Source organism: Cupressus sempervirens, chromosome 10, assembly GCF_028749045.1.
Source record: "Cupressus sempervirens isolate cs-2001-9-10 chromosome 10, ASM2874904v1, whole genome shotgun sequence".
Classification (NCBI taxonomy): Eukaryota; Viridiplantae; Streptophyta; class Pinopsida; order Cupressales; family Cupressaceae; genus Cupressus; species Cupressus sempervirens.
The window spans coordinates 375,428,992-375,444,134 of NC_143127.1; the positions used below are offsets into that span (position 1 = coordinate 375,428,992).

At 35.9% G+C, this 15,143-nt stretch overlaps 1 protein-coding gene across 2 annotated transcripts in view; it reads left to right on the forward strand.

Annotated features, from left to right (window-relative positions):
• MES11 (methyl esterase 11) overlaps nucleotides 1-15,143 on the forward strand; it is a 64,528-nt gene that overhangs the window by 6,655 nt on the left and 42,730 nt on the right. For both annotated transcript variants that reach the window (XM_089807509.1, XM_089807510.1), the window contains exons 2-4: nucleotides 258-497; nucleotides 10,342-10,485; nucleotides 10,652-10,786. In XM_089807509.1, the coding sequence (XP_089663635.1) occupies nucleotides 258-497; nucleotides 10,342-10,485; nucleotides 10,652-10,786 (519 nt within the window). The remainder of the gene's footprint in view (nucleotides 1-257; nucleotides 498-10,341; nucleotides 10,486-10,651; nucleotides 10,787-15,143) is intronic.

The window sequence follows — 15,143 nt, forward strand, 5'->3', positions numbered from 1 at the left end:
ACTGTGGAGATCCTAGTAATGAGCCGAGAAACCTTACTAAGCAATGATTGAAATTCTTGGGCATAATCACCTTGCAAGGAAATATTGTATTTAAGTGTATTTTTTATATTCTGGATGAAACTTGCCCAAGTGGATTCATCTCTATCTCCTTACAGAAAAGGCCTAAAAAGCAATAATAAATTAGCACTTCTTAGTTGCATCCTGGAGTTCGAGTTTCTCCATGGGTTTTAATGTTTACATTTACCTTTTGTTGGCAGGACGTGAAGTTGCCAGCCGATTTGGAGACAAAACATTTCGTTCTTGTACATGGAGGCGGATTTGGTGCTTGGTGCTGGTACAAAACTATGGCCTTGCTTGAAGACACAGGCTTCAAAGCTACTGCAATTGATCTTACTGGCTCTGGAATAGATTCAGCAGATCCAAACAAAATTACAAGCCTTTCTGAATATGTGAAGCCTCTGACAGAATTCTGTGAAAAGATTGGCAAGGATGAGAAGGTGAATAGGTTTTTCAACACAACTATTTTCCCATTATAATTTACATATGTTTACCCATTCATTCCGTAATTAACAGTGGGCCAGTCTTTAATCCGTGTCTGTTATGTAAGGTGTGATTGAGACCAACTGGTATGCACTTTGATACACATTCAGATTTTTACTGAACCCTCAAATTGAACTAAAATGGGCATAGAGAATCCAAGAAAAACTAGTGACCTTTTGATTTTGAGATTGTAATTATGAACATTTTGAACAGAACGAGAAAAAGTTGTGCTTCTCTTAATTATATGATAAAAAACTTTTGAAAAAAATTCTAATTCATTTTTCAGTGAGTTATACAGTGAACAAAAATGCCTTGTTTATTGAGATTGCTTGAATTGATTGATGCCTCCTTGTGAGATGTGCAAGATGAGTTTCAAGTTTCAGCAAATGCCGTACAATGAATTAGCAACTATGCGGAGATACTATGTTTACTTAAGATTTTATGATAGAAGTGATTCGATGTGTGCAAATGACATTTCCTGTTGGCTAGATCCAAACACTTGAAGACCGTTCTAGCTGGAAAAATGAAAGATAAACTCCATCTGTTAATTGCACAAAAAATGAGCTTGGTAGCTGATGCAAGTTTCCTACCTCTAGAAGCGGAAGTGGATGCCAATCTGGAGGTGGAATCCCTGTGGGTGCCATCTAGATGCAGTCTCTAGGTATCCGGAAGGAGGCATCCGCATGCTTTTGATGCTTGGGAGAGGCTTCTAGATGGCACCTAAAGAGCATTTGGGTGCTTCCGGACACCTCCACAGGATCAAAAGCAAAAAACGCACAAAAGAACTTTTTGCCACTTAAAATTGAATTATATATGTGCAAATATGATTTTTTAATTCTCTATACCTTAAAACAGCCCTAAAAGAAGCCATTCAACCATTGTTCATGTCATTTTGTTTGCTGGTAGTCTCTCCTCTTATTTGGTCTCCATTTTGGCATTTTGAAGGCAAGGTGATTATTTTCAAAGAGTATCCTTCGTAGAGCAAGAGATAGCTTCCACAAAGGAGTTTTAAGCATCTATGTTAAGATTTGATCCCATTGTTGAGTCCATTAATGCATTTTTTTGAGATTTTGATGAATTTTTTCAAGTTTGTGAAGAAATTTTCAAGTTTTTTAAAGAAATAAAGTAACATGTTTAGCTATCTATTTTAGTAGTTTTGTATCATTTTTTCGCACTTGTATGCTTGATGTTCATAGTTTTTGCCTAATTCAAATTTATTTAATTATTTATTATAGCAAGAAATTGGATTGTATTGTGCAAGAAATGGCTGCCGGTGGTAGTCAATGTTTAGTGGGAGGTCAAGGAGCTGATAGTTTCAAAATTGATGTAGGATCTCCTTTATAGAGACATATTAGTATATTACAAGAGTATCACAGGTTGCATGAGGTGGCCCTTATCTTTGGAAGTGTAATTATTGTCAAAGTAACAAAGGCGGACTATTCAATAGCTCATATTCTTTGTTCAAACTTCATTTTATGGGTCGTGTTGGTAAAGGATTTGCAATGTGCAAAGGCACAAAAGTGAAAGGGGTTGTCTAATGCACACATCTTTATTTGTAAAAGAACAAGAGGCTGCTGATAATTTGGTAATAAAATAAAAAAATAGTTTTTATCAATCTCCATCCTCAAAAAAAATAGTGCAATTACACATGGAATCAATTGTATTGTATAAGCACCCATTCTTGCAAGTACCTATACCGGGAATGGAAGAGGAAGAAGTAGTAATTGCGGCCCTCAAAAGAGGTCCATTGGACACTGCATTTAAAATGGAGGCAAGAGAGCTTATTGATCAGGCCATTGCACGTTGCCTCTATGCCAATGGTCTTCCTTTCAACTTGGTAAGATCACCATATTGGAAGGAAATGGTGGCAGCCATAGATAAAGCACCGGATGATTACATGTTGTGGGTATGAAATGACGTAGTACTCTATTGCATAGAGAGAAGACTTATGTAGAAAAATGTATTCAACCAAATAGAAATTCATGAAAACTTTGGGTGTTACTATTGTTTTGGATGGAAGGAAAGGTAAGAAAAGTCAACCATTAATTAATGTGATTGTAGTGTCACCCAAAGGAGCAATGTTTTTGAAGGTAGTTGATTGTGAAGGGGAATTGAATTTTTCACTATTAATTTCCAAAATTCTCATTGAGGTCATGAAGATCGTGGTTGTGGTGAGAATGTGGTCCAGGTGATTACAGAAAATGTCAAAAATTGTAGGGGTGCAGGTGCTTTGGTTGAGGGCCAGTATGACCATGTGCTTTGGTCATGCAACAAATTGGAACTCAAATAGATTGGGTGAAGCAAATTTACCAAGAGGGGGAGGAAATACAAATGTATGTAATGAACCATCACATGTCATAATGAATATTTAAATCATTCTTCGAATTGAAGTTGTTGAAGGTAAATTGTAACAACTAAATTTTAATTGTTTATTTAATTTGAATAAATTTAATGTTATGTTCAATTATCAAATTGTATATAAATTTACGAAATATTTATTGACATATTGTTATGATTAACTTATTTAGGTAGCTGAAACCTAATTTGCATTTCATACTATTGTTACAAGATGACTTGTCAAGGTACAAGGGGCATTAAGCCAATTGTTTATTTCTAGCCAGTGGGGTAAATGGAAGGCTTCAAATTCATAGAGGGCACAAAAGTTCAAGACATGATCTTGGATGAGAGTTGGTGGGCTCGTATGCAATTTGTATTAGATTTCATGGACCCTGTCATGACTATGCTCCACTTTGCTGATATAGATCAACCTTGTTTGGGGGATGTCTATGATGACATGGATACAGTGTTAAAAGAGGTAAAGCTTCCTATACAAACACATTAGAATGATCCCACACAATGTGAAGCCTTATGCTATCAACTAGAAACAATCATTCATCATCGTTGGGAAAAGATGACTACCCTATTGCATCTCCTTGCATATGCCTTATCTCCAAGGTACTATAGTGAAGAAGTACTTGCTATGACAGATAGAGTAGCACCATATGTGGATGAAGAAGTTGCTAGTGGGTGTTACAAAGCTTTTGCAAGACTCTTCCTAGAGAATGACATACTCAAAAAAGTTAGGACAGAATTTGGCTTATTTGCTTTGGGAGCAAAGCTTAGTCCTATTGCAGTGACATGAGAGCTATCACGCAGTGGTACCTCTATGGTCAACCATTTAAGCATCTACATTCTCTTGCAATCAAAATCCTCTCACAAGTAAGTTGTAATTGTTTTTTGTTCACCGCTTGTATTCTACTATTCTTTAAATTGCTTTTCATTTTTTATGTTTTACTATAATTTTGTAATTGTAAACATTATCTAGGTTGCAAGTTCTCTAGCTGCTGAACGAAGTCAAAGTACATTCTCCTTTATCCACTCAATGAAGCGTAACCTATTGGGCTTTAAAAAAATTGAAGGCTTGGTTTACATTCAAATTTCATACCAACTTGCGTCTTTTGTCACCTAAGAAAGAACACGACAAGGAAGGGGCAGCCAAGCTTTGGGATGTAGAACTTGAGCATTCAAACTTGGATGCAATGATTCAAAATCTTATTGCAATCATGGATAATGATGATAATAACATCATGACACATGGTGCATCTAGCACAAGTGGAACCGTTTTCGGTTCAAATGATCTTGAACTTGTAGCAGTTGGAGGAGTTGGTGATGAAGAGATTTTTTTTGCGAATTCATATGATTTGGATTTGGATTGATGAATATTGAATATTGAATTATATTTTGATGTTGTAATTGTGATGATTATATGATTTGCATTGGAATTGTGAACATAGACGTATATCATATGGTCTATAATCTTATAGACTTATTGGATTTTTGAATTTCAATTTGAATGTGTTATTAAAATAACGTACTATCAAATGTTTTAATTTTGTATATTTCTTAACGTTGGGCTCTATATTAATTTTGGAGTACATAATAAATTTGTATATTTCTATGATGTATATGATAGCCACCGCCAATAGTCTAAGTTCAATGGGAGGGCAAGGAGCCGATAGTTTCAAAATTGATGTAGGATCTCCTTTATGGAGACATATTACAAGAGTATCACAATTTGTAGAGGTGGCTCTTATCTTTGGAAGTGTAATTATTATCAAAGTAACAAAGGTAGACCATTCAATAACTCATATTCCTAGGCCAAACTTTATATTATGGGCCGTGTTCGTAAAGGATTTATATTGTGCAAAGGCACAAATGGGAAAGGGGTTGTCTAATACACAAATATCTTTGTGTAAAAGAACAAGAAGCTGCTGATAATTTGGTTACAAAATCAATTTCTTTGTATCAATCTCCAACCTCAAAGAAAACAATGCAATTACCGATGAAACCAATTGTATCCTCCAAGCACCTATTCTTGCAAGTGCCTATACTGGGAGTGGAAGAGGAAGAAGTAGAAACTGCTTCCCTCAAAAGAGGTCCATCAAACACCACATTTAAAATGGAGGCAAGAGAGCTTTCTGATCAAGCCATTGCACATTGTCTCTATGCCAATGGTCTTCCTTTCAACTTGGTGAGATCACTATATTGAAGGAAATAGTGACAGCCATACATAAAGCACCGACTGATTGTACAAGTTCCAGATATGAAAAGGTGTGTACCGCTCTATTGCAAAAAGAGAAGACTTATGTAGAAATAGCTATTCAAACAAATGGAAATTTATGGAAAGCTTTGGGTGCTACTATTGTTTGGGATGGATGGAAAGATACGAAAAACCAACCATTAGCTAATGTTATTGTAGTTTCATCAAAGGAGGCAATGTTTTTTAAGGCAGTTGATTTTGAAGGGGAAGTGAAAGATTCACAATTTATTTCCAAAATTCTCATTGAGGCCATATAGATGGTGGGTAGTGAGATTGTGGTCTAGGTGATTATAGACAATGCCAAAAACCAACCATTTATAATGTGATTGCAGTGTCACCCAAAGGGGCAATGTTTTTGAAGGCAATTGATTGTGAAGGGGAAGTGAAAGATTCACAATTCATTTCCAAAATTCTCAATGAAGCCATAGAGATGGTGGGTAGTGAGATTGTGGTCTAGGTGATTACAAGCAATGCCAAAAATTGTAGGGGTGCTAGGTGCTTTGGTTGAGGGCCAATATGACCATATTTTTTGGACACGTTGCACCATACACTTCCTAAATTTGGTCATACAACAAATTGGCACTCAGATTGGCTAAAGCAAATTTACCAAGAGGGGGAGGAGGTACAAATCTTTGTGATGGACCATCACATGTCACAATTGATATTCAAATCATTCTCCAAATTGGAGTTGTAGAAGGTGAATTGTTATTACTAAATTTAATATAGTTTATTTAATTTCAATAAATTTGATCTCATGTTTGATTATCAAATTGTATATAAGTTTACTTAATATGTAGTGACATATTGTTATGATTAACTTACTTAGGTGGCCGAAGCCTAATTTGCATCTCATATAGTTGTTATGAGACGACTTGTCAAGGTGCATGGGGTTCTAAGCCAAATGGTTATTTTTAGCTAGCGGGGTATATGGAAGTCTTTGAATTCAAAGAGGGCACAAAAGATCAAGGTACATGATCTTGGATGATAGTTGGTGGGCTTGTGTGCAATTTGTATTAGATTTCATGCACCCTATCATGACTATGCTCGGCTTTGCTGATATAGATCAGCCTTGTTTGGGGGATGTCTATGATGGCATGTATACAATGGTAAAGAAGGTAAAGCTTTCTATACAAACACATGAGAATGACTCTATACAATCTGAAGCCTTATGCGATTAACTAGAAACAATCATTCTTCATTATTAGGAAAAGATGATTACCCATTGCACCTCCTTGCATATGCCTTATCTCTAAGGTACTATAGCGAGGAAGTATTTACTATGGTAGATAGAGTAGCACCATATGTGGATGAAGAAGTTGCTAGTCGGTGCTACGAAGCTTTTGCAAGAATCTTCCTAGATGATGACATTCACAAAAAAATTAGGACAGAATTTGGCTTTGCTTTGGGAGCAAAGCTTAGTCCTATTGCAATAAGGACCAATATGACATGTGAGCTATCACATGGTGGCACCTCTATGGTCAACCATTTAAGCATCTACAACCTCTTGCAATCAAAATCCTCACAAGTAAGTTCTAATTGTTTTTTGTATACCACTTGTATTCTACAATTCTTTAAATTGCTTTTCATTTTTATGTTTTACTTCAATTTTGTAAATGTGAACATTATCCAAGTTGCAAGTTCTTCTATTGCTGAACAGAATTGGAGTACATACTTCTTTATCCACTCAGTGACGTATAACTTGTTGGGCTCTAAAAAAGCTGAAGACTTGGTTTACATTCAAATTTCATGCCAACTTCATCTTTTCTCACCTAAGGAGGAACACTACAAACCTTGAGTGTGCAAACTTGGATGCAGTGATTCAAAATCTAACTACAATCACAAATGATGATGATGATGATAACATCATTACACATGGTGTATCTAGCACAAGTGGAACCATTTTCAGTTCAAATGATCTTGAACTTACAACAGTTGGAGGAGTTGGTGATGATGAGAATTTTTTTGCAGGTCCATAGGATTTTGATTTGGGTTGATGAATATTGAATCATGAACTATATTTTGATTTTGTAATGTTGATGATTTAATGATTTGCATTAGAATTGGGAACATAGACATAAATGATATGGTCTATAACCTTATAGACTCATTGGATTTTTGAATATCAATTTGAATATTTATTATTGAAGTAGCATAATATCAAATGTTTTAATTTTGTATATTTCTTAATGTTAGGCTCTATATTAATTTTGGAGTACATAGTAAATTTGTATATTTCTATGATGTATATGATGATTGCCTTATCGATGCTGTCACATGAATGTTTGAAATATTCTATACCTTTACAATAGTCATCCCCGTCTCGTAAACTTGGGGTAACATAGATTTTCCATTAAAATATGAGCCTTATTTATATTTATGCATCATATGGAGTGGGCATTCTAGGGCCTAGGCATTTGAGAAAGGGGACATCCCCTCAAAGTCCCCAAGTCTCAAGTCTTTGTGAAGTCTAAGATGTCACTTGGACACCGGGGATGTGTCCCTATGAAATGCTGGATGGACTGTTCTTTTCAAACATCTGTATGCAAAAACTGTTATTAAATGGATTGAACTTAATCAAAATAGGATGTGAATACTTCTGTCTCTTGCAATATCTAAGGTTTGCATGAGAAATATTTTTGATGATCTGGTTTCAAAATTTCTACCTATATGTTTCTCTACCGACCCAAATCTTTCATCTGCCTGTACTCTCCTATGGCCTATACATTGTGCCTTATTCTTACATTCCACTTTCCAGCTCATAAACCCCATCTTTGACTCCGTGTTGTTGCAAACAGCATTTTAATTCATACCATGGCCTGCATACTTTTCAAATATTATTGGATTGCTGAGGTAAAGAATCTTGTTTCCACAGGGTGACTCATAACAATTCTGAGGTAAAAAATCAGTTCTCAAGTACGAAACAGCAACTTCTAATTTTTTTTAATCAAATTCGTCTTCATCCATGCAACTGCAAGAATTCCACAAAAATGGCCTTGGTACCACATGAATGAAGTTTAGGTCTCCTGGGTTCTTTTTTGTTAGACAAGTTTTATTGATTTGATGAAGAAACATTATACAGGATGTCAATAGGCAATTTAACCATTTAGAAATATTACACTGCATGGTAATGGCAACTTGTGGAAAGCCAACCATTACAACCTCGCACATTCCTTCTCCATTCTGAAGCTCTCTTTTTCCTATATCTCTATTTTTAAATTCTAAATGTTAGTGTCTCTAAATAGATGCATACCTCTATTGAATTAATTTAATGTCTAGAACTAAATTAACTCTCTTTGGATTATATCCAGAAGTTCTGAAAAAATTTAAAACAGAAAAAAAGAGTAATGAGGTCACTAGTTATATATGCGGAAATTTGGAAACAGACTGGATGTCTAAGGGACAAGAGACGTGCAGGAAATGTATCTTTGATGCAGGAGGATACTAGTGTCTCCTGCTGCAGGAAAGCAATTAAAAAGAGAGAACAAAAAGTAAATGAAATAGCCTTTGAAGCTTGAGAGAACCTACTAGGCAGGACTGTCTTATTCAAATAATAAAGTGAACAGGAAATTTGAATCACACACAACAGTTTGGTGGGATTTGAAGATGAAAAGAGATTCATAATCAAACTGTATATTTGTGAACCATAGGTTTGTAAGGAAGACCATGACAGTTCGGAACTGTTGATAATACCTACCTGTTTTCATGCATGGCTCAACTGCATGACAAATGACTTGTACTTTAAACTTACGAAACTGACACGTACACTGGAAACTCTGAGGGAATTGCTAGCATGGTGATGTGGCTATTGTCACCATTTATAAAATGCCAAAAAATTTGTGCTAGTTTTATTTTACCAAAAGCAAGCCTTATTTCAAAGGCAGTGAATACTTAATGATGCTGATGAACATCAGCAAATCAGTGTATCTGTAGGTAAAAGATTGTATTCATTAATACTGTTAAGTATGATGAACTAATTAAAAAGACCGCTCTTGTGAAGTAATAGATGATGCCACATAATTCCATCATTCATGACTAAGTCACTAGGAATTCACTGAATAATAGATTACTGTTGAGGTCCATTAATCTTCTATTCTGGTAGTCAATTAAGTGCAGAGGAGCAATATGTTTCAAATTGCAATGTCTCCATATTCATAATGATGGCACTTTTTTTGTTTCACCAGGGGTATCCCTGTAGCCCTGCCCAGTGCCCAACCCGCCTTACCTTGGTCTTACTTACTGCCATGTTGGGTCAGGAAGGGGCAAGCTGGGGTGAGACTAATCCCCTGGGGATGTACCATGCCTCCCGCAAGCCAGGCGCATTTGATGGCACTGTTACTGTGTATTATTGTCTCATTAAAATGTTTTTATTGACGTTGATGACATCTGTTGATAGGACCTTGGGTTCTCAGTAACAGAGTTTTTGGGGCTTCAGATTATCTCCAACTGGAGTTTGTTAAAATGTCAAGCTGAATTTTTCCATCCTCTTAAGTTACCGATTTAATGGTTTATACCAGTCTATAAGGTTTGTCATAGTAGACAGCTTAGTTGTTCTCCATCATTTAGTTGTTTGTCACAATAAAATTTCAGATAGAAAATCTCTAATCATTTTACAAAGAAGCTTGAACTCTTCTGATAGGATTTACTTAGCAATAGGTTGGCAGATTAAGTAGATAGTTATATGTTGTTCTGTTTCTTGGTATTGTTTATAGATTTTTGGACATACAAAGCCCCAAGAGTCCAGTGTTTGAGGCTTTAAGGTTCCAACTTAATTTTTTGTAAGTTTGCCTATCCAAATCTTTCTGCTGTTTCACAAATTCATATTGCTATTCTAAGAATGTAAATCTGACAATTTGTGTAGATTTTAACCCTGCATTTTTGGGCAAAATAATTGTTCACTGCTTTTTGGATCTTTCATTGAGTCTTTGATTTTCTGGCAATTTGAGTAGAACTGGGCTAGTCATTCTTATTTACTAATTTGGAAAACAGATATTGAATATTCTGTAAGTGAAATAAAATCTCAATGCAATGCATGTAATCATGGTAAGTGGCAAATATCTTATTAACATGAAGTACTTAGGCAAAAAGATTAATGTATCATAAAGTGCATTGTTTATTGATAGCTTCTTAGTGTTTGTATATCTTTAAGAACAAAGAAATTTGGAGGTAAAAATAGCTCTCAGGTTCTTGAAATTCTTGTGCAGGTGATTCTGGTTGGCCATGACTTTGGAGGTGTGTGCATATCGTATGCAATGGAGTGTTTTCCATCAAAGGTTGCTAAAGCTATCTTTATATCTGCAGCTATGATCACCAGTGAACAGAGAACATTTGATATCTTTGCCAAAGAGGTTATTTTCTATCCTTTAATCAACAGAGAGGAAAACAAAAGTTGAGCATTTGAAATGAGTTGTTAATGGAATGCTGTGTATCCGACTGCATCCTTTAGTGAGCTGTGTTCATGATGTCAGATATGAATTTTACTCATTTGTTTCTTTCCATCATTTGAATTATCAGGTTATGGAGCCAGATTCTCTTCTCCGGAAGGCACAGATATTTATATATGCAAATGGAAGTGAAAATCCTCCCACGGCCATTGAGCTTGACAAGGAATTATTGAGGGAGTTGTTATTTAACCATAGCCCTTCTAAGGTATGTGTATGAAACGTGGTGATAAGCAATTTGAGTTGCATGTCTTGGATGAATTTGATACGAACATTATTTGTCTTCTAATTTGAATGTCTGATCTTGGTTGTATCTTTCTTTCTGTTGAGTTTCACATTCTACATGAAAGCTTGATAGTTTAAAATAAAAAAATTTAACCAGGGAAGATGCACTTTCAAGTAAATATAACTTCAACTGAAAACTAATTTAAAACTACTTTTGTCTTTCCCTTGATTGATTAGTTGGTCTTTCGAAGAATCGAAGACAAGAAAAGCGGCTTTCAAACAAATCCTTTCTTGACACATCTGCTCTGGACACCTGCAATCCTTAAACTACAGGCATTATTGAAACTCTGCAAATATTTGCCCAAGTGAAGTTATTGAGGTGACGTGACATGGAGGCTAAGCAACAGAAAAGCAGAAAGAGTTATATTGTTGAAGTGAAAAGTGAGCTTTGTAGCAAGCCCCTTTTGTTGTTTGAGTTATTGAAGAGCTAGAGTGTGTAGAGTTGTGATACACAAGATTTTGATTCTGACTAGGTTGATTGAGTTTGACTCAAGTGAATGTTTGTCTTGTCTAGGGTTACTAGATACACCACCCCCTCCCTTGGCACACGTAGCAGTTTACTTGGTATGAATGTGTAAAATGACTTGGATACAACTTAGATACTGTGTCCATCTATGTACAAAATTATGGCAAACGATTTGTCATGTCAGATGTCCAGATTCAGAAATGTTGTCATTTTTGTTGTGTATAGGTGAATTTTTTTGGAAAAAATAAAATAAAAACCATGAAACATAAAACTTCGACATCTGATTCAACGTAACTTCTCATGAGAATAATGGCCAATGTGGTGAGACAATATTTCATCTTTATTACTGACATGGAGCCAAGCAAGTAAAGGGGATGTCTTTAGATGAGCAAATTGCAAACCTTAACAAGTATGGCAGGAGCTACAATCATTGAAAGAGATTTTCATAGAATTAACAACACAATTGCTAAGTTCACATAATTTCTTATATCCTCTTTTCTAGGGCAAAATGGTAGTGTTAATGGTAATGATACAGTTGAGTAGTGGCAACAATGGGCAGGATAGAGACAATGTGCCCTACCTACAGAGCTGAGGAATATTGTTAAGGTAGAAACTTCATAATATTTATTATTAGCTTTTCATTTTTAAATGTTAATGTATCTATTACTTATTAACCTTTGACTTTTTGAATTTTGTTTATTTGTTACATGGAATATTATCTATTATTTATTTTTTAATGTTTAATAATATTATTATTAACTAAGCTACCGATACAGATAAGTGTACGGATACAAGTATGAGAATATGGTATGTGGATATGTGGATTGTTTTGGGGGTTTGACTATGTGTGTGTGTGTATACACAAAAATACTAAAGAAATATACACAATAGTAAAACTAAATCATTTGATAGTATGAAACTTTATCATTGATTAATGCCAAATGCCAAAGATAAATATTAAATGCCAATTGATAGTTCAAAAATATCAAATGAGCCATACGATATATCATATGTGCCATGTTCATGACTCAAACGAAAATCATTACAATTACAAAATATAGTTCATAAGTCATCAATTATCGAAAGGATTATCATAAAAGTCATCATAACTACGTTTTCAGCTGCTATAAGTTCAAAATCATTTGAACGTAAAGCACTACCACTCGTACTAGATGCACCATGTGTAGGCATGTTATCATCATCACGCATAGCGCATCTAGCAAGATCCTCAATGATTGCATCCAAGTTGGTACACTCAGGGGCTACATCTTAAGGCTTTGTTGCCCCATCCTTATGTGAAAGAAGAGGAAAATTAGAATGAATATATATTATACATCAAGTCTAAAGCTCTTTTTGCAGCCAACTAGTCTTCAGTAAGTGGATAAAGGAGTATGTATTCTAATTCTGTTCATTGGTAGAAGAAACCAAGAGAAAAACCAACAAAAAATAAAAAATAAAAACTGCAAAATCAATTAAAAACTGTTAAGTATTGAATTCTACAATACAAGTGATAAAAAAGAAAACTTGTGAGAGGATCTTGATTACAAGAGGTTGGAGGTACATATAGTCTTTACCATGGAGGTACCACATGTAGTAGCATCCATTTCAGATTGGTCATTCACAACACAAGGACTATGATTACTTCCTTAGACAAACAAGCCAAATTCTCTTCGAACATTTTTCTCCACTTTTGTATCTTGGAAGAGTCTACTAAACTCCCATTTGTACCCATTGCCAACTTCAAAATCTTTATATGTAAGTGATCTCCTTGGGATAGAAAGTATAGTGTTGCTACAGTTCCTTGGAGATAGAGCATATGCAAGTGTTAGTTTTATGGTAGTGCTCGTTAACCACATGCAAACCATCAGATCTGTTGCCTTCCCAATCATAGTACCCCTGAGCACACTACATATTTTGTACATCACATAATTCATTTTCTATTGATGCAATAATGACCTTGTATATATATGAATCAATGCCTCTTGATAGACCTCTAGTTGGCCTTGTACTTTTTGTGTATTAGACCTATCAATTACAAGTTACATTCATATAGGTCTTGCCCAATAACATAATTGCAAGTTACATGAATCACCCAAATAGGGCCAGACCCAATTAAGGATTGAAATGACAAAGTTCATTAGGAACATGGCTAGGGCTGACATGCCAATTAGCCATTAGGTGTACTAGGTTGGCCTTAGAAAGGATTTGATCTAGCTATACATCAACACTGCCTCTTAGCTAGGGAGGATTCTTTCAATATCCAAGTAGCATAGTGACAACCATCACGACTACTCTAATGAAAAAGCAAGTGAACATAATCACCATGGCTACTCTTAGAGGGAGATCCATCATGGCTACTTCCATAAATGGAAACACAAGTGCTCATCACAAAAATGTGATGACGTTCACCATGGCTACTCCGAGAGGGTGAATAAATACAATTGCTACATTATGGAATTTCTTCCACAACATTCACCATACCTACTTGTAGAGGGTGGGTTTGCCATACCTACTCGCAGATGGTGGAACAAGGTTTTTACCTTAAACTTCTCCCAGAGAAGAATGCATTTCCACCAAGCCTACTTGCCAAGGGTGTATCCACCATCCCTACTCGAAGAGACTAGAACAAGTGCTTTCACTCTAACTTCTTTGAGAGAAGAATGCATCTCCACCATGCCTACTCGCAGAGGGTGGATTCACCATACCTACTCGTAGAGGGTGGAACAAGGGCTTTTACCTTGAACTTCTCCCAAAGAAAAATGCATCTCCACGATGCCTACTCATAGAGGGTGGTTCCACCATACCTACTTACAAAGGGTGGATCCACCATACCTACTTGCGGAGGGTGGAACAAGGGCTTTCACCTTAGACTTCTCCTAGAGAAGAATGCATATCCACCGTGCCTACTTGCAAAGGGTGGATCCATCATACTCACTCGCAAAGGATGGAACGAGGGCTTTCACCTCAGCCTTCTCCCGTAGAAGAATGCATTAACAAGGGATTTCACCTCAAACTTCTCTCGCAGAGAAGAGCACATTAACAAGGGATTTAGCCTCGAACTTCTCTCACAAAGAAGATCTCATGAACAAGGGATTCACTTTGAACTCCTCTCACGGAGACCTCATTAACAAGGGATATCACCTCAAACTTCTCTGTAGAGAACTCATTAACAAGGGATTGCACTCTGAACTTCTCTCCGAGAGAACTCATTAACAAGGGATTTCACTTCGAACTTCTCCCACATAGAGAAGAACTCATTAAAGTACATAAGATATCATTTGAATGTTGAGACTCCCTCTCAACAAGGAAAACATTCTTTTAGCTTTTATTGTCACAATGCCAAGAAAGTGGCTCCAGTGTATTTCCAACAATGAGCTTTGCAGTCACTTTGCTACACAAGGTTGTTGATCCTTTGCAAAGGACTTGGCATTCTACATCTTCCACTCAAGCTCCCTTTGTCTCTAATATTTGTAACTGAATAGTTTTCCTTAGAATGTCATTTCTTCCTCTTCGAATAAACTAATTGCAATTACAATGTGAAAAGGTTCTTTCTCTGTAAGAAAGTTACGCACCACCAATTTAGTCCCATGGTTGTAAGCATCATTCCCATGTTCATTACTTTGCATGTAATCTCTCATCATCATGTTGCTTCTCGATCCATCCAAGGGCACATATGGAACTACTTGGCATTTGGAGATTGATTCAAATGAATGAATAACTAACTTGTAAATGAGTTTTTGTTCATACAAAACCATGGTTGCTACGAATCCAACTCCCATGGTGGCTCCCAAAATATCTTATTGAACGCCTCTTA